We start from the raw sequence: 24157 nt of genomic DNA on the forward strand, positions 1-24157 counted from the left end.
AGTGCTTTGACTTTTGTAAATAACATCCACCCCAAAAGAACTGTTCTTCCTATACAGATTGCAAAATACATTCCGAGATCTGAAAATGCAGTTAGTAGCTGAACGTCCACATTTTAAAGCTCTCATCTGAAAGCATGTGTGCATCCAGCAAGCGTGTTCATAAAGGTAATAAAACAGCATTTTTCCAGTGATCTCCTTTTGCTTATTTCTCTTACTGCTTGCATCAAATGCCACAGGTAAGCAGTCATTCGCAAAACTGACCTTAGCTGGGATCTGTCTTGGGCTGGAGCGTCTTTTCATCCAAGTCTAATGTCTCTTAAGAGCGACATTCTTCTGAAACTGCAATTTATTGTTAATAAAGAGATTATTAAGGATTTCTCAGTGTAAAACATGGAGGTAAAGCTTCTGAATTTTATAGTAAATATAAATTTATATTTGTTTTTGAACCATAGCCCATTATGGAAGAGTGTATTAAAGTATACTGTAACCTTTTCACAGAATGGTGTTTATAATAGGGGGAAAAGAGAGAGAATGAAAGAGAAAAAAAACAGTGGAATCACTACAAAACAAAAACTTATTCAGAACATTTAAAGAGTTCAGATGCAAAAACTTCTAAATGCTGTCAGAAATGTTCTAATGTTCTAAAATGAGCATTTTTATCAGGCTCCAGTTTATAGGTTCAGTAATTTCAGTAATTATAGCAAAGAATAGGTTATTTTCATGGTCTTCAAAGTGAAATAACTCAACATAAACAAAGGAGGCTTACAATAATGCTCAGTTTTGAGTGAAATTTCAGACAGCACTTATTTTTTTAAAGCCTTCTCCTGACAGCATTTGTTTGTCTGAAAAATAAGAATCTCCAAAGCCCTCCAGTGATTAAAAATATTCTTTTGGATGAATATCATTTTTGTGGTGGACATCTGAGTTTGTGATCCTATGAACCTGAAACTGCTGGCATTTGTATGCGAGATCCTCAAATATGGCCCAGGAGATCCACTTTACTGCAGTTTAGCTCTAACCCTCATCAAACTCACGCTAGATTCACATGGGGTGTTGGCATCAGTGCTGGCATGATCGTCATGGCAACAGCCAATTACATTGGAGTAACACAACTCTAAAAAAGGTGGCTTTTGACAGTTAGTCAATAATAAACAGAGTACATGGAGATTTCTTGCACTTTAGCAATGTAAGTGTCCATATTTAATGCTTTTCTGATGCAAATTACCATGAAGTATAAAAATAATTTACAAAATGACTGTACTGTAAAAAATAAACGCTATTTTACAGGTAATTGTCTGTATTTTTTACAGAATTTTACAGTTTTTTCATTATACAGTGTTATTATTATTATTTTCTGTAATTAAAAATTCAAACATTAAATTTACAGTTATTGCTTGTATTTTGGTATTGTTTTTTTCTGTTTTTTAAAGGAAATGTCTGTATTTTCAGAGAGTAACATGTAATTTCACATTAATATTTACAGATTATTCCTGTAAAAATAGGGAAACAAAAATTCAGTCACATTGTTTTTAGTGAAGATATTAATCATATGAGGATTAAAGTGAGGTTAAAAATGTCAAATAATAGCCTGTTATTTGTAGGCTGCATATAATGCATGTACTGTAAACTAAAATATTTATTTTTCTGCTCTAACAATGTTGCTACGCTATTGTTACGATCACCAGTGATCTAGCGCCTGTGGATCGCTGGCAAACTACACACACGCTACTTTAACAATCTACAAATCCCAGCATGCATCTCGCACACCCGAGTCCCTAATTCTAACTGAACACACGCACAGTCAGAAGATCGTTATGGACTGATTTCAAGGACTTTAAACTCAGCACACACAGACACATCGTTGCTGAGTCTTAAACTGCTTAGTGAGCATTGCAACATGTTTCCCTTTGCCATGCTGGACCCCTTTACTTATTATTATTGTTTATTAATATATATGTTATTTTGTTTGCCGCCTTACGCTTGAGTTTATCTGTATGTACCTTTTTGTTCCTGTTTCAACTCTTAATTGCAAGACGATTCTCTTAATTGCCATTTGATCCTCAACTTTGTTGTGCAGGTGTCCTCACATGACACTAAGCTTGTTTTTGTTGTTAAATGATGACCAAATGTGTTATTTGTAAAAACTAAATAAAAGAAATTAAAAATTAGATATATAAAAGTTTTGTATTTTTAACATTTAATTTAACCTATGTATCCTAAAAATATTTGTTAAACTATATTATAGCTTATAGTTATATTTACAGCGTTTTATGACAACAGCAATTGTTTATACATAAGCTTTTTTCAATAATTCTTTAAATGATTTTTTTTTTTCTGTTTTAAAGGTATGTTAAGAGTGGGAAAATGTATGAAATACTTAGAGATTTCGTGCATAATTACATTCATTATTCTGTATAATCACATTATTTAATGTCTATAATTACAGTAATAACCTGCATAACTACTGTAATAATCATTATAATCACATTATTTAATTTGTATAATTGCATTAATAACCTGTATAATTACAGTTATAATCTTTAAAATCACATTAATCAATTTGTATAATTACAATAATAAATTATATATTTACAGTATTAATTTGTAAAATGACAGTAATAATCTGTATTATTGCAGTAATCATTAGTAAAATGACAGTAATAATCTGTATTATTGCAGTAATCATTAGTAAAATGACAGTAATAATCTGTATTATTGCAGTAATCATTAGTAAAATGGCAGTAATTACCATTTTTTCCCATTTTTTACAGTTTAAATGCAAATTATCAACAGTAATAAAATGTAATTTGATGAATTTTGTAAAGTATGTTCTGTATTTTTACAGTTTTTGCATGTAATTTTGTCAGATGGTTATTTTCTGTAATTGAAATATCTCCGAAAGCTCTGCTGCCAACGTTTTGACTGTTTTTTACAGATTTATATTTTACTGTGTGGCTTAATCTCCATTACAAACTCACTGATATTAATTCGGACAGCACACCGTTAAATCACCTCACAACCTCAGTGTTTGTTAAAAACACAGCAGGTCATTCGGTCAGGGTTTTTCATGCAGGGTGGGAGAGAAAAACACCAACATTCTGGATTCAGACTGCTATAAAGTCACCAACTACCTCCTGTGAATAGTGAAAATTCCATATGTCACCCTAAAATAATCACAGTTCAAATAGAACTTACGAGTGTAAATTCTACCATCAGCATTCAGAAGTTTTTTTCACGTTGTTTAGTGCAACAAGAGGCTTCAGGTCATAATAGAGGATTTCTGCCAGCGAGCACCACGGTGAAATAAACAGAAAGCAGGAGGGATGGAGGACATAAGAAAGGTGAAAAGAACAATGACTGAGCGAGAGATAAGGCTGATTAGAGGATAGGGTGATAAGATGAGGAATAGTGTGTGTGGGACAATGACTAGAGAGTCTGACAGCTTGAAAGAGTCAGCTTTTTCTTTTGACCCTTCTTCATGAGAGCGATAACACACATGCCGTCAGGATGCAGGGAAGCACTGAGCTGCCATTGATTTTGCCTGGATGAGATTGAGGGAGGGATAGAAGAACTAGAGGGCGGAGGTGAGGTGTTACGGTTGATTCTGCGAATGTCAGCGTTTTTCGGCAAGATTTGATGTGCGTGTGTGTGTGTGTGTGTGTGTATATAACTGCACTTGTTTTCCCTTAAGGCATCTCGCCTGTAATTTCCACCAGCACATCACAAAACTAACTTTCGCTGATCATTATCATATTTCTTAAACACGACTTGACATTTCTGAATATTGCATATCGAGTGATCTCCATTGGAGCTAATCAGTCTCTACAAAGTCCTGGAAGTGCTGAAGCACTGATTATAGTACATATGGGGTGCGGAGAGAAGCAGGCGTCTCGCCAAAATCCCCTCTGGCGCTCACAAAAACAAGAACGTGTTGAGGATATTTGGCATCTGTCACCAACTTTAAACTGGCTTTGGTTTTATTATTATATTTTTCCCTGAGACAATTTTTGGTTTGTCCTTTCACACCTTGTTTTGCAATATCAAGAAATGCCTGACATTGTGTTATGTTGCGTTTGACATTCTGTTTTTGCTCATTTCCCGCCCGCGTCTGCTTGTGATATATTCATATCTACGGCGAGTTTAGTATTCCTGTAGCGGTTTGGATTAAACCTGGTCCAAGTAAACCTGTCTGGGCACGGAGCCCAAACAAAGCACAGACTGTAGTCAAAGTGTCATTGGCTGTAATGAGTGTATTTGTATGCTAAAGTCTCCTCTGTCAGAGAGAGTTATGGTTGCATGGGTGTCGCAGGCTCTCGGCTGTCAGGACGTGTCATCTGTATATACATGAAGTGGTCGGAAGGTGTAATGTGGTGTCATGTTTTATTTTTTAATTCTCTCTTTCTCTTTCCTTTGCAGCTCTTAATCTGCTTGGCTTGAATTGGCGGCTGAAACCCACTGAAGGGCATCTAGTGAACACTGGCCTCAGCATGAGTATTCCTGGCATTGGCGACGTGGCAACAGTGCCCTCCGGAGGCAGAGGTAAAAGCCAAACGCATGCCAGAACCCTGAAACACAACAACGTGAAATCCAAATCACCTGATGACATGACATGCAAACCCTCTGATAACATGGAATCCAAAATGCCCAGCTGTCCATAGTTTTATTATGCACAGTTCATGAATGCATACTATTGTAATGGGGGAAAGCTTCATCAAGTATTAAAATGATTAATATAGTAACTATGCTATGACTTATTAATAATGTAATAAATCAAAAGCAGTGTTCCCAATCCAAGTCTTAGGCTAGATTGTAAAAACTTGCAAAAGGGTGCTTTTTTTGTAGGTATGCGCCGATATGAATTATTTGGCCGGTATCAAGGTATCTCTTAAGATTTGGAGGCTCATAACCTATATTTTAGTCGATAAATTTAATTATCTTAAAATGTTATATTTTTATATAGTGAACAATTGATTTTATTTTAAAGGGCACCTATGGTAAAAAATCTACTTTTCAAGCTGTTTGGACTGACATATGTGCATGTATGGTGTATAGACCGTCATATTGGGGTGATATAAGCACACCCAGTGCTTTTTCTCAATTTAACAACATAAAAACGGTGGACCAATTGGAGCTGTTTTCAAACCGACCACAACTTTACGTAGGAGAGCGGTCCCCCCGCCCACCAATATTGATTGACAGGCACGTCATCATATCTTCAGTTTGTTGATTCACGTCCGTCATTTTCAGCGTGAGTCAAAGCGATATTACTAAAGGAACACCCTAGCTCTATTTTTAGATGCAAGGCTCATTGGGCTCAACACAAGAGCAATATTCTCCACATTATCGCTCTAATCTGAATTATTGGTTGTATCTTTAGGTAGGTTTGCAAACATGTGTACTTCTCATTGAGTCTACCTTATACTTCAGCCGTTTGCATTTCTTGCGATCCCAGAAGCTTCCTGTGATCTTAACTAGCATGCGTTTTAGAATTCGAAACATAGGTTTCTATCAGGGTACACTCAAGTCGACGGCTGGGCGCCACGGACCGGTGCAGACATGAAGCACCGTTGTGTGTACCCTGATAGAAACCTATGTTTAGAATTCAAAAATGTGTGGCGCGACGATTCGGGACACTTCATGTTTCTGCCGCGCCACAGAAAGTGTCTGGTGTGCCATGTCGCGGCTTCGAGCGGCGCATCCGGTGCCTAAGTCAAAGTTAATTCAGTGTGTGTGGTTATTAGTTTCTGTGTACAAGCTCGGCACTTGAAACTAGCACACAGTTGGCTGTAAAACTATACAAAGACACATGATTTTGTACTCTCTGCTTGGTCTGTGTCCGAGTCGTACATGTACGACTGAATGCGGATCCTCTCACTCCTGCTCCTCAAACACAAAGCGGGTGAGCTCAAAGCCCCGCCCCCTTGTTACGTTGGGCGGGAAGCCGAAACTAATTTACATGTGAAGCAACACACCCATAAATCAGCGAACTGTTGACACGCCCCCAAATTGACACTTTTTAACACATTATAATAAAAAAATCTGAATTGTGTTTTAAACTGAACCTAAACTGGCACACTCAGAAGAACCATAATATTAATATTAAATCATAAAAAAGAGGTCAACTATGTGCCCTTTAAAAACTTGATAAAAGTTTGAACTGATCTTATGAACTGAATAGCCTACTCAAAGAAAAAAAGCAATCATTTCAAAATCACAAAGTGATTATATAGACCAGGGGTGCGTTTCCGAAAACCATTGTTAACCTTCTATGATTGCAAGTTCCGTCATTACAAACAAAGTTCGTTGAATTGGCATTTTCCAAATCCATCGTTCCAACGAACATTTGCAACAGTCGCAAACTTGTATGCTTGCAACTACACCTCTGGAGCTGTAGTTAGAAACATAGTTCCTGGCTGTGTTTTATTCCCCATTATCCCCCTGTGCCCTATTCATTTAGAACATTCTAACGTTTAAACTTGGAATTATAAAAAAACATTAAAGTCATCACTCTTAGGTGTAATTTGCTTTCAAAGTATTTTTACAGTTCAGTTTTAGCTATCTTCATGTTTACAATTGCGTTGCCTTCGCAGTGCACTTTGAAAACATTGATGTAATTTTGAACACAGCCTTGGCTCATGACAAAAGCTATAGGTGACCTATTATTTAATAATAGGTCACCACCAGGGAAATTTGTTCCGGTCCTCCAAATAGTGTGATCAAGACATCAAAAATAAATTTAGTTAAGTTTAAAAATGGCCACTATAGTTATGATGTGATGCGCGTCTGTTCTATACAGCACGAGCTGCAGTTGAAGGCTGCGCAGAGCGTGAGTCACCTGACATTAAGCGAGTGAGTGGCGCAAGCAGCCGAACACATTTGGACACTTAATTGTAAAGGCTTTTCAACGCCGCGTTGCAGGGAATGAAACTGCTGCAACTAAACTAAGTTATGCCACCTGTGCGCTAGTTCAAAGTTCCAAGCTTATACACCAAGACTAATACGCACGCACACTGGATTAACTATAGCGGCGGGTCATTCATATATTGTGTCTTTTCCGCGTGCAAGTTTGTTATTTCCAATATTAGGATATATACTGATATGCGTGCGCAAGCCGAATGATGCACTTGCGCCTTCCAGATGCACCGAGTAGAAAACATCTCACGTGGTAGCGTTGAGGGTTGTGCGTGGCTTTTAGTCCAATGTAAACAAAAGATATGTTAGACAAATTATTACAAAATATTTAAATGATTACGTATGTATGAACGCAGATTATAACTACAGTTCATTTAAATACTTATCTAATATAAAGCTTAAATTTACATTAGACGTGATAATCGTGAAACCATGATTATTCTTCAGACTATATAATCGTACAACCAAAATCTATAATTGTTGCATCCATAATTATTTTGCAGTTCAAAATATAACGTGTCTAAATGGAGAAGAAGCCTACTTAAGCAATGCACTGCTTTTGTTGTGCTTTGAAATGCAACATTTGAATGTTTGTAAAAAAAAAAAAAGCCTATTGTACAATGCACTGATATTATGTAGTTTCAAAATACAATATATTAACATTTTAATGTTGAAAATTACAACGTGGGTGTCTTAAGGAGCAAAAATACAGCATATGGGCTCTTACATGCTGTTGTGTCATCACTCATATTGCAAGTCATATCTCTCTGGCCCCCCATTTGGGATGCTTTTCATGAACTGGCCCCCATGACAAACTAATTGAATATAGACCTATATTCACGATTTCACATAAATCAGCAGGCCAAAAATAAATGATTTCCTTTTCTTTGCATAGCAAATTAACATGCAACTTGACTGCATAAAAATAATAGCTATTGGATTTAATTAACAAACAAGTAAAATAAATATATTTTTAATAAAATGAAAATGAAAGAACTAAGAACTGAAACCAGCTCAAATGTTCTTAAATAAAACGTGTTACTGTAATGTACAAATACGTAATGTCCGAAAAGCCATTTTGAGAGGTGTTTTAACAGTTCAAGGCCACCATACAAGCGAAAAGCTAAATAAAGATTGTATGATTTTAGAAAATGCGGCATAAATTCGTCCCATTTAGCGTTTTATATTCTTTTGAACACATGTAGGTGTTGGTTGTCACTGAGTCAACGCTTTTATGTTTGTTCTTGCTGTCAATTGCGGGAAAAAATGATCGATGAAAGGTTTATAATAAACCGCTGTGAGTTTGAAAGTTTAACTGCAGGTACTGTCGATGCGCGTGCACGTGAAGCAGAGTCAGATTTGTCCTTGGAGTCAGATTCTGATACAATACTTAAGCATTAAGCAAAGATGACTCTATGAAAACACAGTGGATAAAATAAAGACAGAATGTGGTGGATGGTTGAGAACCCCTATGCTGGATTCTGTTCTGTACAATTATGTAATCTATCGGCTTAAAGATATTGGCTTAATTTTGATGTTGCATCGGTAACGATAACTTAAAAAATAGCATTTATTGGCCAATAACGATATGACCACTGATATATCGTGCATCCCTATTTTTTGCCAGTGGTGCTATAGAAGCGCCGCAGGCACATCCATAGAGGCAACCTAGGCGACCTAGGGCAGAATAGAGAGAGCGGCGTCTGCAACACCTCCCTTAGCACCCGCGTCCCCAGCAGTTATATCTGCGCCTAGGGCAGCAGAATAGAGATGGTGGCGTCCGCGACACATCCTTCACCACCTGCGTTCTCAGTTATATCCGTGACACCGCCCCCTCTGTCTTCAATTTCTTCCGTGACACCAGCTATCCTGCCCCACACCCCCTCCCGCCCCCACCCTGGCCTCACTTTTCTAACGGGTACCTTTCGTTTTCACTTTCGGATTGAGGGCAGCGTGATCGTCCTTTGCCATGAGTGGCAGTTCAGCTTGCTCCAGCCCTGTATAGAAGAAACATATTTGGTTTCCCAAAGCACCTTTTCCTTAGCAGTTCTAATAAGTACCATGTGTTTCTAATCATGAAGATCAATTCAATGATCTAAAGAATCTTCTTCCACTGTTGACAATGTGATGTGGAATGGATTTTCAAGATCCCTTATTATAGGTTTTTGAAAATGACCTACCATGAATACAGCTGAGGTTTACATCTGAAAGCGCTTCAAGTGTTTAAAGCTATTGATTCTCAAAAATTGAGTCGACTCAGAGTCATTTGTACGAATCACCTTGGTTCCAAATCTCTAGCCATTTAGTGCAAAAATATTCATGAAGGCGGCAACACTAAAGCTCCAAAAATATACATTTATTAACTTTGAAAAGCAATCACAAAGCGTGTGACGTTTCAAGCACCAGCTCTTCATCAGACAATATTGATCACAGCATGTTGCTCTTTTATACACCTCTAGATCACATGATCTCACACATTATCTCACAACAAAAGAAAAATAAACATTAATAAATTGAACACAAAAACATGTTTTCATCTTTAGCCATTTAGCAATCAGATAGGATTGATCACAATTGAAGATGAGTGATCAATGATCACTGTGAGTTGGCCAGAGAATCAGGGCTGTGGGGAATAAATGGTTAAAGTTCATTTTTACAACAGTACCACAGTATAGTCATAGTATGCCTTGCTATGCATGCAAATGAGGAGTTTTGAAAAAATGAATCCCTGTACAAATCAAATGGGAGTCACTGAGATACTTAGGTAAAATAAATGCATATTAGGACAATGAAAGGGTTTTTTGACTATCACCCTATTTTTGGAGACCCCAAAACCAAAATATGACCTTGTATAATGCAGAATAGGAGTTCTTTAATGGCAATAAGAAACATTTTTTTAAGAATGTATGTTCAGACTTGCATTTATATATTACATCCAGACAGCCAAATCTGGACAGCCAAAAATAAAAAAAAATGAAAAATCTTGACAAACCAAGACATGCATGTCAAAACTGGTGAAGGAAATGCTATACGTATTTACACACACACACACAGCAAAGCCATCACAATGCTGTATGTACCAGTCATGGTGAAGAACTCGTCTGTCGCACAAGAGAAGCTAAGCAATAGAGAATTTCTGCACCCAATTTGGCAGGATGGTAATTTGGAGAGTGAGATGACTCATTTCTGTTTTTCCTCTGTCCAAAATGTTTTGAAAGCCTTGTCACATATGTGGACATGCATCGTAACTCATGTTGGCTATGGTTGGTTATTTCTGGACACACAAAAAGACTTATATTACATGAACTCATTACTTAAATACAAACAAATAGTGTAAAACAGTAAAACCTAGTTCCCAAATCAGGTCCTTGTCGACATATATTCTTACTGGTTATTTCAATAGTCAAATATACAAATTTTGGTTTTATAATAACTATGCTTTGGTTTTATAATAACTATAAGAATTGTTGTGATTTAGCCAAATTGGAGGGTTTTCAAGTGTGAACCGCCTTTTTAAGGTCATGCCACAGCATCATATATGAATTCAGGTCAGGACTTTGACTAGGCCACTCCAAAGTCTTCATTTTGATTTTCATTAGTCATTCAGAAGTAGAATTGCTGATTCACTTCGGATCATTGTCCTGCTGCAGAACCCACGACTGCTGCTTTTATTTTCCTCCTACAAGTTTTGCTGCTGAACATTTTTTACTCACTGAAAACATGTAATGAATATGTATTGACCTAAGAATAACATGTAATAACAATTCTATAACTGTAAATATTATTACATGTAATATGTAATTATGTTAATCATGCATTATATTTAATTGTTAAATATACATAATTATTATGTAATAACAAAATCACCGTAGCCTGTACACTAAACCTTTGTTCTTCGCTGAAGGTTTTGTTTAACTCTGAGGTATGCCACATTCAGATATAGTTAAATGTGCTGAGGTTGCGGTTTTGTATTGTCTACAATCATTCCATCTTTTCTTAAAGCTCCAGCTGCCGTTTTACGCGAGATTGGTAATACTAATACACTTATCTGAAATGATGGCTGGAGATTTAGACACTCTCGCCTTGTTATAACACATGTTACTCTGTCAGCCTGAGGCTTTCCAGGAATCATCTGGGCCCAACCAGCAATTCTCCTTTCCTGTATACTGAGGGAGTACATCAGTGTAAAAGTCTTGTGTGGCTTTTTTTTTTTCTTCCTGGTGACCTTTGATAAACGGGGTTATTTAGATTAGACGTTTTGGATCTCAATGGACTTTAGTTAATGGTTCAAAGCTCTGGCTAACTCTCAGTGCCTCCGACACAAAGACTCTTCCCGTCTGTTGTGCGTTCACCTCAAATGATTTATCATTATCAGTGTCAACACGTTCAGATGATAACGACTGCCGTCGACCTTTAGAGAGTGCTGGTATTGACGTTCCTCACAGACAGTGCAGCTTCTCCCTTCAAAAAGAGGGCTTCTTTATGGAGGAAAACACATATGTGCTAATCTAGGTTTAACTGGGGAAGCTTGTGTATGTGTGTTTACAGTATAGGTGGGTGAATGCCCTATTTGACTAGAAGAGTAATGGACAACAAAATGAACGGTCACGATGGCACATCATCAATTGATAAAGGCTTTTTACATGGTTCTTTGCATGTTATTAGATTTCCTTTTATTTTTACCATAGTTCATTATTTTTAAGTTAATTCAGTTTGAGGTTTGTATTTTTACACTGTAAAAAAATCTAGGGTTCCACACAATTCATTTATTTCAATTCATTTATTCACAAATTGATTAAGTTTACTTAACACATTTAACAAATTTATTGAACGTAAAAAAATGAAGTTGTCCCAACAAAATCTCAAGAATTGTGTTGTTGTAGCTTATTTTAAATAAGTAGTTTGAACGAGGGAAAAAAAAATTATTTTTTTATAATTTTTTTCGGGGTTTTCACCTTTATTGGAAAGGAAAGTAGAGAAAATTGAAAGGAAATCATGGGGAGCAGAGAGAGAGGGGAAGGATCGGCATAGGACCGTGAGGCGGAAGTGAACTCGGGTCGCCACGAGCACCAGAGTACGTGTCGACTTTTTTTTTTTTTTTTGAGTGTATGACTTTTCTGATATAGTAAACTTGTTCTGTATTTCAACTGGTAATCTAATTAATATATCAATTGCATTTTATTGCATTATTATGTTAAATGTGGCAGTAACATATATATATATATATATATATATATATGTTACTGTATATATCAGATTTTTCCTCAGATGAAGCTCTGGCAGTGTCTGAAGATTTCAGACACTTTCCTGCAATGTGACAACAGCTGCGATGAGCATCAATCCAAGAACCAATAGGAGTGACAAATTTGATGATGCAATCCATTCGACAATTCAAATGACCGCGGGGAAATGCTGTTTTTTTACTTCCTGGTTTAATTATTGAGACATGCTCTCTGCAAAATCGCTGCTACAGATTGTTTACGTTTGCTGTGATGAATCATTTCAGAACGCGGGATAGTGAAAGTGTCATGGGTGGATGACGTCAAACTCCAGGGGCGCTTTCTTTCATGTTTGGTGCATCTTCATTGTCGTCAGTCTGACTTTATGACAGCTGAGATCTTACAGCGCGACATGGGAGCCATGTTCATGCAGTCTGAAATGCTACAATTGTTTAGAATTATAAAAAACCGCACAGTGTGAGCCAGCCTTTAGCAATGTAAAAGATAAATATAAATGAATTTCCACCACAGTTACCAAAGCCAAAATACAGAGTCACTTGTGTCTATCTGGCACAAAAAAAACATTAAAAACATTCAGAATATCACGCAAATCTGCTATTTTTGGTGGAATCAAGCTGACATTATCATTGTTTGCACTGGGTCAGTCCCGCTTGTCACCAAGGTAGGTGATACACAGATATACACACATGAATGAACGTTAAAAACCAAATTTGTTGTACAGTTGGCGATTCACTTCCATTTCGGAGATCACACGAACCATGCTCCAGACCACCTCTTTCAGGCGGACTTTGGTACAGTTTACTGGTGCACACCCAAGTTCAGAAGACAGCATTCATACTAGCGAAACCTACCGTACTTTGATGTCAACTGAACCTCGGTGTATACCAAAAGTGCTAGCACCCTTAGACACATTCGTAATCTACTTATAAAATGGTTGATTTAATTTTTTGATTCCCAAAATCAATAAAGTCAAACAGGAACAACAACAAATCCATTTTGTTTAGTGAAAAACATAAGAAACTAAAGCTGTCAATAAAGCTAGGTGGCAGTAAATGTGTGATTGATTTATTCAATTGATTCATTCAAATGGATGATTCACTCAGAAATTCACTCAGATGTCTTTATAAGTAGACAAATGCTTCATTGATTAACAGCAACAATTCTGCAGGTCATTGGCAGACAATATAGTGCAAAATATCACACAATACTGACTTCACTAAGCCTAACCTCAGAATCCCATCTAAATGTGTGCTATACAGGACTAAAACAGCCCTCATGTGATATTAAACTCATTCTGATAATGATATTCATTTTTTATGATATTCGTATCATATCATACAAAACATGATACAAAAAGAATCAATGTGATAAATCGACACAATGCTTGAATAAATAGTTCAACGACTTTCAAGCTGAATCAAGCTAAAATGTCATGGTTTTGATTTTAAAAAGTCGTGGCACACGTAAGCAATATAATATAATTTTCCAGTAATGACGTCACAGGCACTATTTTTCCAATGCACTTAAGTTGATAATGGAAGGACTTCTGTTTGATTCTGGATAATCATAATGTGGGTTGAAGGACTTGATATGCAAAGGTTTTAGAGTGCATTTGTGCTCTCTCGTTCTTTCTCGCTCTGTATTTCTGAAGTGTTTTCTTCTTTCATTTTGATGGAGAGCTTTCTTGAGAAGGGCTAGCTGTCCTGGAGACACACATGCACAGAGATTCGTGTGTTTTAGTGAGCTGTCAGTGGGAAAGAAGAAGCATGAGGCTGGATTCACCTTGTCCTCTAGTTTGACTGCTGTTGTTATGTGGGTCTACAGGGCCCGTTCATATGGCTCATGTCGGGATTTCTATGAAGCTCTCAACAAAAGCAGGAGACTTTTGACCTTCCCCTGAAAAGTAGTTGAGACCATATCTCAGATGGGCAAGTTTATTCATTATATAACATGAGAGCCAATACTCAGAAAATGCTGAATGCAAGCAAAAGAAGTTTTTGACTGAAAAAATATACTTGAAGTGGTGTTTATAAGACTGTCGTGACACCTTTATGATCATGACATGACACAAGATTATATGCATGCTTATGACAACTGTCATTAAGTGTCATTCACCCAGTAATTTCAATTTACATGCAGAGATGACATAGTTTGGGTTGGCTTTGTTATGATAACTTAAACAAATAACATAGCCTGTCTTTTTTTTGTCATGAGAACTTGGCATTATTAAGACCAGTGTTTTGCACAATAGCACATTGCTAGTAATGCGTTACTGTAACAACATTGCTTTTGACAGTAACTAATATTGTAACGCATTACTTTTTAAATATAGTAACTCCGTTATCATTACAATAAGATGCGTTTGTCCGTTATTTGGTAAGTTAATTAATTGTGGCTGCAATCTAGCCCACATTTTCCAGTTTACAGTGGTGACACATTGTGGCGGATGCTTATTTGTTTTTTTGTTGGTGGATGCCAACCAACGAGCATATAGAAAACGTATTATGAATAAGGCAGTTGGGTTATTTTTGATTAAATGTTTTTTTTTCCCATTCTGGTATTACTATTGCTACTATTACTAGTAAATAGCCCATAGTTGGGAAGGTGCTATAAAAACCTATAGTTGGGTTAAATTTTGGGGTATTTTTAACCGAACTATTTTAAAGGAGCAGAGACCGAATGCGTGCGAGGTACAAGTGTGCATGCGAGAGAGACCGGGTGCGTGCAGAAGAGATTGTATGCTCGCGAGTGAGAACGAATGCACACGAGGTAGACGCGAGAGAGACCGAGAGACTATTAACATTACTATTATTAATTACTATTACTTATACTACAATGTTAGTTGTTTCAAATAAATAAGCACACATTTGTTATCTGGATAACAAAATTGATTAGTTTAGCTGACAAAGTGACACATTTCTGTTATATTTCAGAACACGTTATTTAAATGTATAGTGTTGTATTGCTCAAAAAAAACAAACATATTTACATATTTTTATAGCTGTATACAACAGCAGATTTTTTTGTTTGGGTTGTTGTATTTAACCCCTAAACCCATGTATAAGGGTTAAATACAACAACCCAAACAAAAAATCAGCTATACAGTTACACAACTTTTATGAAGCTGAAGCAACTTAAGTTTTCTTTTTTTTTTTTTTTTTGTGAATATATTATTTAGCTGCTTTATCACCTTATATATTTTTTTTCTGTGCTGCTGGTCTGACTTAAATAAACTAGTGTTTAAAAATGACTTTTTGTTTTAGTCTGTCTTGATTTTTAGCAGTGAGAATGGTGATTAATTAAAACTGTGAAGTTGATCAACAGTGTATTCTCCATGCAGCACTGAAGTGACTTTAACAGGGACTGAAGGGCATTAACAGGGCATTCAAATGTACTTTGGAAACATAACTCACTTTACTCCCATTACTTTTAACAGTAATGCATTACTTTTTGTTGTAAGTAACTGATAAAGTAACTGAGTTACTTTATGAATAAAGTAACTAGTAACTGTAATAGTTACTATTTTTCAGTAACTAGCACAACACCGACTAAAACTGCAAACTATACCAGTGTCTTTGTCATGACAATTTGACATTTGCAAGTCAACATAACTTGTCATAAATCTGTCATTAACATGATTGGAAAAAAATAATCTTTTGATAAATAAAAAAAGATCTAATAAAAATATTAATACAATAATTTGTCATTGAAATTTCTCTTAAAAAGTGTCACATAATTTTATGAAAACATAATTAATATTTAATTACAGTTTCAATTCATATCACGTAGTTTAGGTCAAGAAAAATATTAATTCTCTAATATAAAATTCATGACACAATTATAATGACCTCAAGTTTTATTGTCTTTGTAATGTCAAGTTGTCATGACAAAGACATCACAAACAATGTAGGTGCATTTAAAATGACATTACAGAGCGAGTGCACTTCATGACAGTTGTCATAAGCATGCATAAAATCTCATTCATATTCATGGAATGTGTCGTGTCATGATTATAAAGGTTTCATGAGTCTTATGAACACCCCTTTAAATCTATGATTACCAAAAATATATTTCTAAACCCTTGAGAAATCTTTGATTCTGACTGAGAACCTCACAGGCCATTTGACTTCCGTAATGACACACTTTTGAGTGAAACAGGGTGGTAAAATATAGGGCAGGATTTCATCCACTGGGAACCAATTGTATTGTGAAAACCGGGAATTACATAATAGAATTTAGAGTTTTATACGCATTTGCAGTGATAAATATGGAGCTCCATATGATTTATACAACCCTGTTCATCAGGGCTGTTCAAATCTGTTTCTGGATGGCACTTTCTTACAGAGTTTAGCTCCAACCCCAATTAAACAAACCTCCTCAGACTTACTTGTACTTTCCAGACAAGTGTGTTGGAGGTAGTGGAGCTAAACCCAGGAGCAGAACTGGAAATCCTTGCTTTTAATGGATGGTGTTCATTACAGACAGAAGCTGTTTTTGAACATCCAGGTGTGATGCTATATGCAAACCACCATGGGTGATAACTTTTGACCCACACTCCTAATTCTGTAGGGCTTTCCTTATTGAATGGCTTGTATGACGTAACGTATGCCCCACATATCTAGCACAATTTGATGTTATTTGTTTATTTATTTTAACAGAGCAAGATCTAAGGAACACTTTTATTCATGAATTATTCAGACTGTTTGTTCCTCAGGCATCTCTTTTGGCATTTCCATTCAATGCTACTGTATTTTTAAAATTTGCATAACATTTAAATTTATGCATTTCGCAGATGCTTTTATCCAAATAGGAACAAAAGCAATTCATCAAAGAGCCAAAGATGGCAGGTTTTGTACAGAACTGAGAAGCAAGATAGAAATGACTCGCAGAGAAGAAATATTACAAATGAAATATTTAACCGACTGTTTAAAAAATTCACAGTTATATTTAATTTATGATTGAACAATTATGCAATTATACATATGTATGTCTAACTGAGCACTTATGTATTAATGCAACCATAAAGAGCAGAGAAGATACAGTGCATAGAAACAAAGTAAGGATAAAATCACTATGTGTGTGTGCCTTTGTGCCATGCTAAAAGTATTTAGCAAATAATTTTATACACAAAAGTGCACTAAATCTGACAATAGTCATTGTAAAAAATAAAAAAGGTCACTACCTGATTAAAGCCTTGTCGTCAATCCCAGTTGTAAGAGCAACAAATAATAAATTAACCTTCTTGATCACTTGGAAAAGTGGCAGAAGATAGATTTTACTAATGAATCATCTGTTGAACTGCATCCCACTCATCAAAAATACTGCAGAAGATCTATTGAAATCAGCATGGACCCAAGATTCTTATAGAAATCTGTCAAGCTTAGCGAAGGAAAAGTCATGGTTTGGGGTTACATTTGGTATGGGGGTGTGCGAGAGATCTGCAGAGTGGATATCAACATCAACAGCCTGAGGTATCAAGACATTTGTGCTGCCCATTACATTACAAACCACAGGAGAGGGCAAATTCTTCAGCAGGATAGCGCTCATACTTTAGCCTCCACATCAAAGTTCCTTAAAGCAAAGAAGGTCAAGGTGCTCCAGGATTGGCCAGCCCAGTCACCAGACATGAACATTATTGAGACATGAACATTATTTCAGAGATGTATGGATGCAGTCCTCCAAGCTCATGGGAGTCATACACAATATTAATGCTTTTTCCACTGCACCATGACTTTCTATTCTATACTGTACTTTACTGCTGTTAAGTGACAAGACTATGTCTCAGCAAAGTCAGACCTTGCTGTTCTAATTAAATAATTAAAAATCAAGGCATGATCATGTTTTGTTTTGGTAAAATAAAAGTAATTTAGAGGCTTTTGCCTTTCATATAAGCCACTTCTGATGCCAAATGATTTACTAGAAGTCAAGTTATTATTTGTTGTTCCTAAAACTTGGATAGGCGACAAGACTTTTGTCAGGTAGTGTATGTAAAAGAAAGTTGTTTTGTAACTTTGCAAATACATGTCAACTGGCTGTCCTTAGAGTATTATTGCACAAATGTAAAATAGGTTGAAATATTTACTACGTTTCTTATAGTCAAAACAAAGTTTGTTTGGAAAGCATAAAAAAAATGATCAGATATTAAGCAGACAGTCTGTTAACTATAAAACCAAGCCAATGTCCTAACTAGTATACTGCAGTTAATGTATAAGTAATTTAATGAGTCATCTGTATTTAGACTAAAATGCAATGTCATTTTATAAGTTTCTTTCTAGTTGTCAGCATGCCAAACTTGAAGTAAATATTGAAATTGAGTTATTTTATGTGTTTATGCACAAGTTCTCAAATGAGTTTGTTGAAATGATTTGTTCAGCTTCCTGCACGCATCAAATCGTCTGAAGTGATTTCTCATTTAAAATCATATCAGGACACAAACAGCACTGAATGAAGTGAATCCACAATATTTTTAGACCAAATCTGCAAATGCATCCATTGTTTGCCAGAGAGTAGGCTCTTTATTAACTGGGCACTGTGTTTGATGTCTTTTAAAGAAGTACAAGGTTTTTACAAGTATAGATATAGATTGAACCCAATAATCCCTGGTATAGTTCTCTACATGTTCTCTAACCCTCATTTAATCTGTTTTGTTGGGGAAAGAATGAAAGTACTGGTTATAGTAAGTAATTTCATTCATCAAGGTTAAGTTAGGTGTAGTAATTAGAGCTGAGTAGATCACTTCTGAACTGTGATCAATTACAATGCTTCCCACAGGTTTGAAATATACTTGCGGTGCTAGCCGGATTGAAAAACATCATTTACCTACATCATATATATAGTGAACTAAATGCAACAAACAACACATGGTTTAATTTTAACAATAATTGTATTTATTATGACAATGTTATACACTGCTTCTTTTCAATGGGTTAACGTAAAAAAGACTTGAAATAATAAAGAAATAAAAGATTTTTCTTACTTTTGTACTATTGAGGAGCCATGTGCACAAACTGACAGGTAAAATCTGCTTCTGTCTCTCTGTCTTGAATGCCAAACTATTTTAGATATGTATATAAAATAGCCTATGCAATATATTAACATCATCAAATTAATATTCAGCAAATGAGAAATAAATGTGTAGATTAACTATTATGATGTACATATATTTTGCAGCCAGTTTAGACCAGTCATTTTGTCATCTTCTAGTATATAAGTAAGTTATTCTGAGTCATTTAGATTGAAGAGTCATTATTTAATTTTTGTATTGCTCTCGCGACTATGCGTGTGCGTTCAGCTGCAAAGCCAAGCGAAAGTGGGAGTGAGTAAAAAGGTAATGCAAAAACGCATATGGTTAGAAAGCTAAACCAAAAGTCGATTCCCAAACATTTTAGGAGATTTAGAAACCCTGGCCATCGAATTTAAGTCCCAAAAATGCACGTCTGTGGGTCTGCAGAGCATGTGAGATTGTCTTCCCAGCATCTTCAGGCCTGGGGTTTGGGTGGTTTGAAAGACACACCATTCACTAACAAAGGTCCAGAATTTGTCCCCTACAAAAGCTCATTTGTCCTATTTAGAGTGCTATGTCTAAATGAATTGTGAAAATATCCATCAAAGAAGGCTTTAAGACAAGGTAGAATCCTCTTTTGGCTGTTGCTTCAGCATTACTGAAGAAAGTTGAATGTGCTGGCCAGGGGTGCATTTTCCAAATCCATCGTTAACCAACTAATGTTGCAAGTTCTGTCATTACAAACATAGTTCAGTGATTTGCCGTTTCCCAAATCCATCGCTATAACAAACATTCGCAAACTGCGTCGCAAACTTGAGCACTTCAAATTACACCTCTGGAGCTGTAGTTAGAAGCATAGTTCCTGGCCGTGTTCTATTCCCACTTATCCCCCCTATGCCCTATTTATTCAGAACATTCTAACATTCAAAGTTGGAATTATTAAATATAAAAAAGCATTAAAGTCATCTCTCTTAGGTCTAATTTGCTTTCAAAGTATTTTTACAGTTCAGTTTTAGTGATCTTCATGTGCACTTTGAAAACATTGATATCATTTTGAACACAGCCTCATGGCGAAAGCTATAGGTGACCTATTATTTAAAAACGGAATTTATGTTACGTCTCCAAAGCTTTTGAAAAAAAAAAAAAAACATAGCATACGTTAATTCTTTAAATTTATAGTGGGTTATTTATTCTGTACTCTAAGTATCTGTACTGTAAATGACATGGGCCTGTTGGTTAGAACTTCTGTGGTTTACATGTGTCAAATTGTAAAAGTAGACTTTTCAAAAAAATAAAAAACAAGTAAACAATATCCTACTTAATAATGATAATAATCATCATCATCATCATTAATATTATTATTAAAGTAGGATTTTTTTTTACATTTCCTAATAAATATTACATTTCATTTTATAATAAATAGCCTCATTATTTATTTATTTATTAATTTATTTGTTTGTTTGTTTATATGATTTATATATGAGATTAGAATATGTGTTAGCTTTTGTAAGGGATTTTATGTTTTAGAATAGAATATGTAATGTTTAACTTCTCAATAATATTAGTAAAGCAAACATAGATCCCATATGTTCCGTTTACATATATTTCAGTTAATATGGAAAACGATGAAGTTTTCAAAAACTAATATTGAAATTGGGCAACGCGGTGGCGCTGTAGGTAGTGTTGCATGTTCTCCCCGCGTTCGCGTGGGTTTCCTCCTGGTGCTCCGGTTTCCCCCGCAAGTCCGAAGACATGCGGTACAGGTGAATTGAATATGCTAAATTGTCCGTAGTCTATGAGTGTGAATGAGTGTGTATGGATGTTTCCCAGAGATGGGTTGCGGTTGGAAGGGCATCCGCTGCGTAAAACATATGCTGGATAAGTTGGCGGTTCATTCCGCTGTGGCGACCCCAGATTAATAAAGGGACTAAGCTGAAAAGAAAATGAATTAATGAATGAATAATGTTGAATTTTATTTTAAATGCGTCTTTGTGTAAAACAATATAACTTGCTTAAAGAAATTATGGGGTTCTTCTCTAAAGAAGTTGTTACTCCGTTTAGAGCATCATTATGGCCGTTTTACGCTATAACTAATGTGGTTCAAGTGACGGATCTGCGACAGAGAAACTAGGGGTTTTGGGAAACACTCGTCACTACATCATTCTTTTCCCAAACGATGCATCGTACTATGATAGTTCAGCCGCGAGTTATGTCGTTGTTTGGGAAACGCATCACAGTTTGTGTTTGCCTAATAAATGACAATAGGCTAGTTTTTCATTTAAATCTTGAACAGCATCCTTTTTTTTCTAATAATATATGATGTAATGAATTTGTATGTGTAAAATAAGTATTATTCTCACATTTTTTTCTTGTAAATCTGGCAAGCTAATCCAAAAAGAAATAGTACTTAAAAAGTATTTAAACCTCATAATTAAATAGAAAAGGAGGCTAATAACTGCAAAAAGTCCATATGTTAAGAAAAAAGAACCACCCCTTTCATCAGACTGGCTATGGGCCTGGTCTTGACAGGTCTCCTGCACACAGATTGAAACGGGTAAATGAGAGAAGATTTCTCACTTTTTAATCGATCGTGGATGTTTGGTTATAGTGGGCAGATACAAAAAAAGTGAAATAGGATAATAATAATAGTAAAAAAAGTGTCACTAAATATATTTGGGTGGCCATTAATATACCTGGGCGGCCCTGACTTTGATACGAACATAGAATGCAAACATGTAAAATTACTTTCAAATTAAGTGTTACCAGATATACTGACTTTATAAGTCATTTTATTCCTGTAAGGACTTATACTTGAGTAGTTTTTGAATGTTCTACCTCAATGTCCCAACTTGTCGTAACTCACACTAGCTATCAAAACCATATAAAGAGGAAAATCTAACATAAACTATAGAAAGTCCATCCATACCCATTTTGGCGAGTGTCCATTCATAAGGGGAAAGGAGGGAGTGTTTTTTTCATCGGCTCTGATGTGAGCAGTTCTGGCTGGTTGCGAGCTTGAGAAGTATGAACTTGAGCTCCAGAGCCGAGGACTCGTGCACCCTCTCCAGGGAATGTTCTCTCCCTCTTTTTTTCTGCTTCCTAATTTTTCTCTCTTTATCTATCTCACTTTCTCCATCTCAGTGTGGTGCTCTCCTTCAGTGCCGAGCTGTCCATCCATGCTCCGTGTTAATGAGGGAGGCTGGTGCGAGCTCCCACTGGTTACCAGAGCGGGCCGCTTTAACCGACCTGTCACTCAGACCTGACACTGCGCGTACGTGCGCCTGCTCGCCTGCAAAAAGAAAGCTTGATCCATTTAGGGAAAGAGCCTGCTCGCGCACTCTCGGATTCAGTTCCTCTCTGAACCATAACTCGTTTAAATGCAGCCAGAGGTTTTAGCAGGCAGGGAAACAGATTGTCTCTGCTTATCAGGGCACATCAAACATTGCAAACGGCGGCTAGACTGACAGCTAACAGCAAGCCCACTCGTGTTGCACTGGCCTCTCAGACACAAAGAGTGTGTGTCTGTATGTTTGTGTGTGTGTTGTTTCTCGTAGCATCAAGGCCCATTTGCTGGCTTATTTTCTGATTGGAGTTGCCGGGATCTATCTGCGCCGTCAACAGTTTTCTCTCTAGAGGACAGACTTAGCAGGTGTAATGGGAAAGGAGGTTTTCGAGTGTGGCTAGCGCTGTCATGCTGAGGTATTATGATCTCAAGGGAGAAGACAGGGTTTGATTTAGGGTTGATGACTTTGGCAGCCCACACTACGCGTTCATTAGCGTAGAGCTGCATCTCTGTGGAATAATATATGTTGATTTTTTCTCTGCAAACATTTCCACACGGAGCTGAGGATGTTCACCCGTTCTCCTTGTCTTTGAAAGACTCTCTTTGTGTGTTTTTCTTTTCCATCTTGGCGTCGGTCTCAGGGCCGTGGGTGTTGAAGAACAGCAGTATAAGCAGCGGGGAGCTGGAGCTGGGTCAGCGTGTCAGTCAGGACGTTCCTCCAGGCGTCTTCTGGAGGTCTCTGCTTCACCTGCGCCAGCCACACTTCCTCAAGTTCAACATCTCCCTGGGCAAGGACGCGCTGTTTGGGGTCTACATGCGGAAAGGCCTGCCTCCTTCACACGCTCAGGTGAGCAAATCGCCTCATGTCTTGTTTAGTTTCTTAAAGGAGCCCTGTCTATTTGTAATTCTGGTTGAGAATCCAGTTTTTTTATCACATTATGGTAAAGGGTTAGTTCAGTCAACACTGGAAATTCTGTCATCATGTTGCCAAAGCCATAGGACATTTGTTCAGTGTTTGTACATATATTTCTAATATAAATTTAGGGATTTCTCTTCATCCATTTAAGAGCCACCAACATTTTCCCATATTAAAAGCTTTAAAGGTGCCATTTAGTGCATCGATTTAAAGGGTTCTATTTTAATGATCTAAGCGCAAAGTCTAAAGCGCATGGCGCAAAATCATTAATGGCGTGTCCGAATCCACTTTGGCTATTTAAAGGACAAAAAGTAAGGTTTGCGCCACAGCGCATGGTCTAACAGTGTTGTGCTCATTCTCTTAATGAGTTATGGGTGTGTTTTGAGCATATTGTGCATTAAACCAATTCTCATCTCCCATTCCTTTTAAGAGTCAGTTGCGTCACGCATGGCACATTTGCTATTTACATGGCAGACTTTGTAAGTGGAATAACTGCTACTTCACTAGCGAGAAAACATTTAAATAAACAATCTGCACGAGGATAAAGAATGAGCCTCCTCCATTCTGCCTTTTTACTTTCTCTTTACTTTAATTTTACTCTTTACTTTCACTACTTTACTTTCGTGGATAAGAAAATTGTGTTGTACACACTCCACTGAAGACATTCATTAGCCTACATATTTATTTTCATTTGTAAAACGAAAAGATTTCTTTCAAAACTATTTCTAAATTCAGTTCTCATTTCCAGCAAACAAATAAATGAACAATAATAATGAAGTGTGCTCAAAAAACTGAGTTATATA

General features: G+C 36.5%; 1 protein-coding gene across 1 annotated transcript in view; it reads left to right on the top strand.

Moving 5' to 3' along the window:
- tenm2b (teneurin transmembrane protein 2b) overlaps positions 1-24157 on the top strand; it is a 218739-nt gene that overhangs the window by 114943 nt on the left and 79639 nt on the right. The window contains exons 6-7 of the mRNA XM_056446894.1: positions 4417-4539; positions 23080-23285. Coding sequence (XP_056302869.1) covers positions 4417-4539; positions 23080-23285 — 329 coding nt within the window. The remainder of the gene's footprint in view (positions 1-4416; positions 4540-23079; positions 23286-24157) is intronic.

Source organism: Danio aesculapii, chromosome 21, assembly GCF_903798145.1.
Source record: "Danio aesculapii chromosome 21, fDanAes4.1, whole genome shotgun sequence".
NCBI lineage: Eukaryota > Metazoa > Chordata > Actinopteri > Cypriniformes > Danionidae > Danio > Danio aesculapii.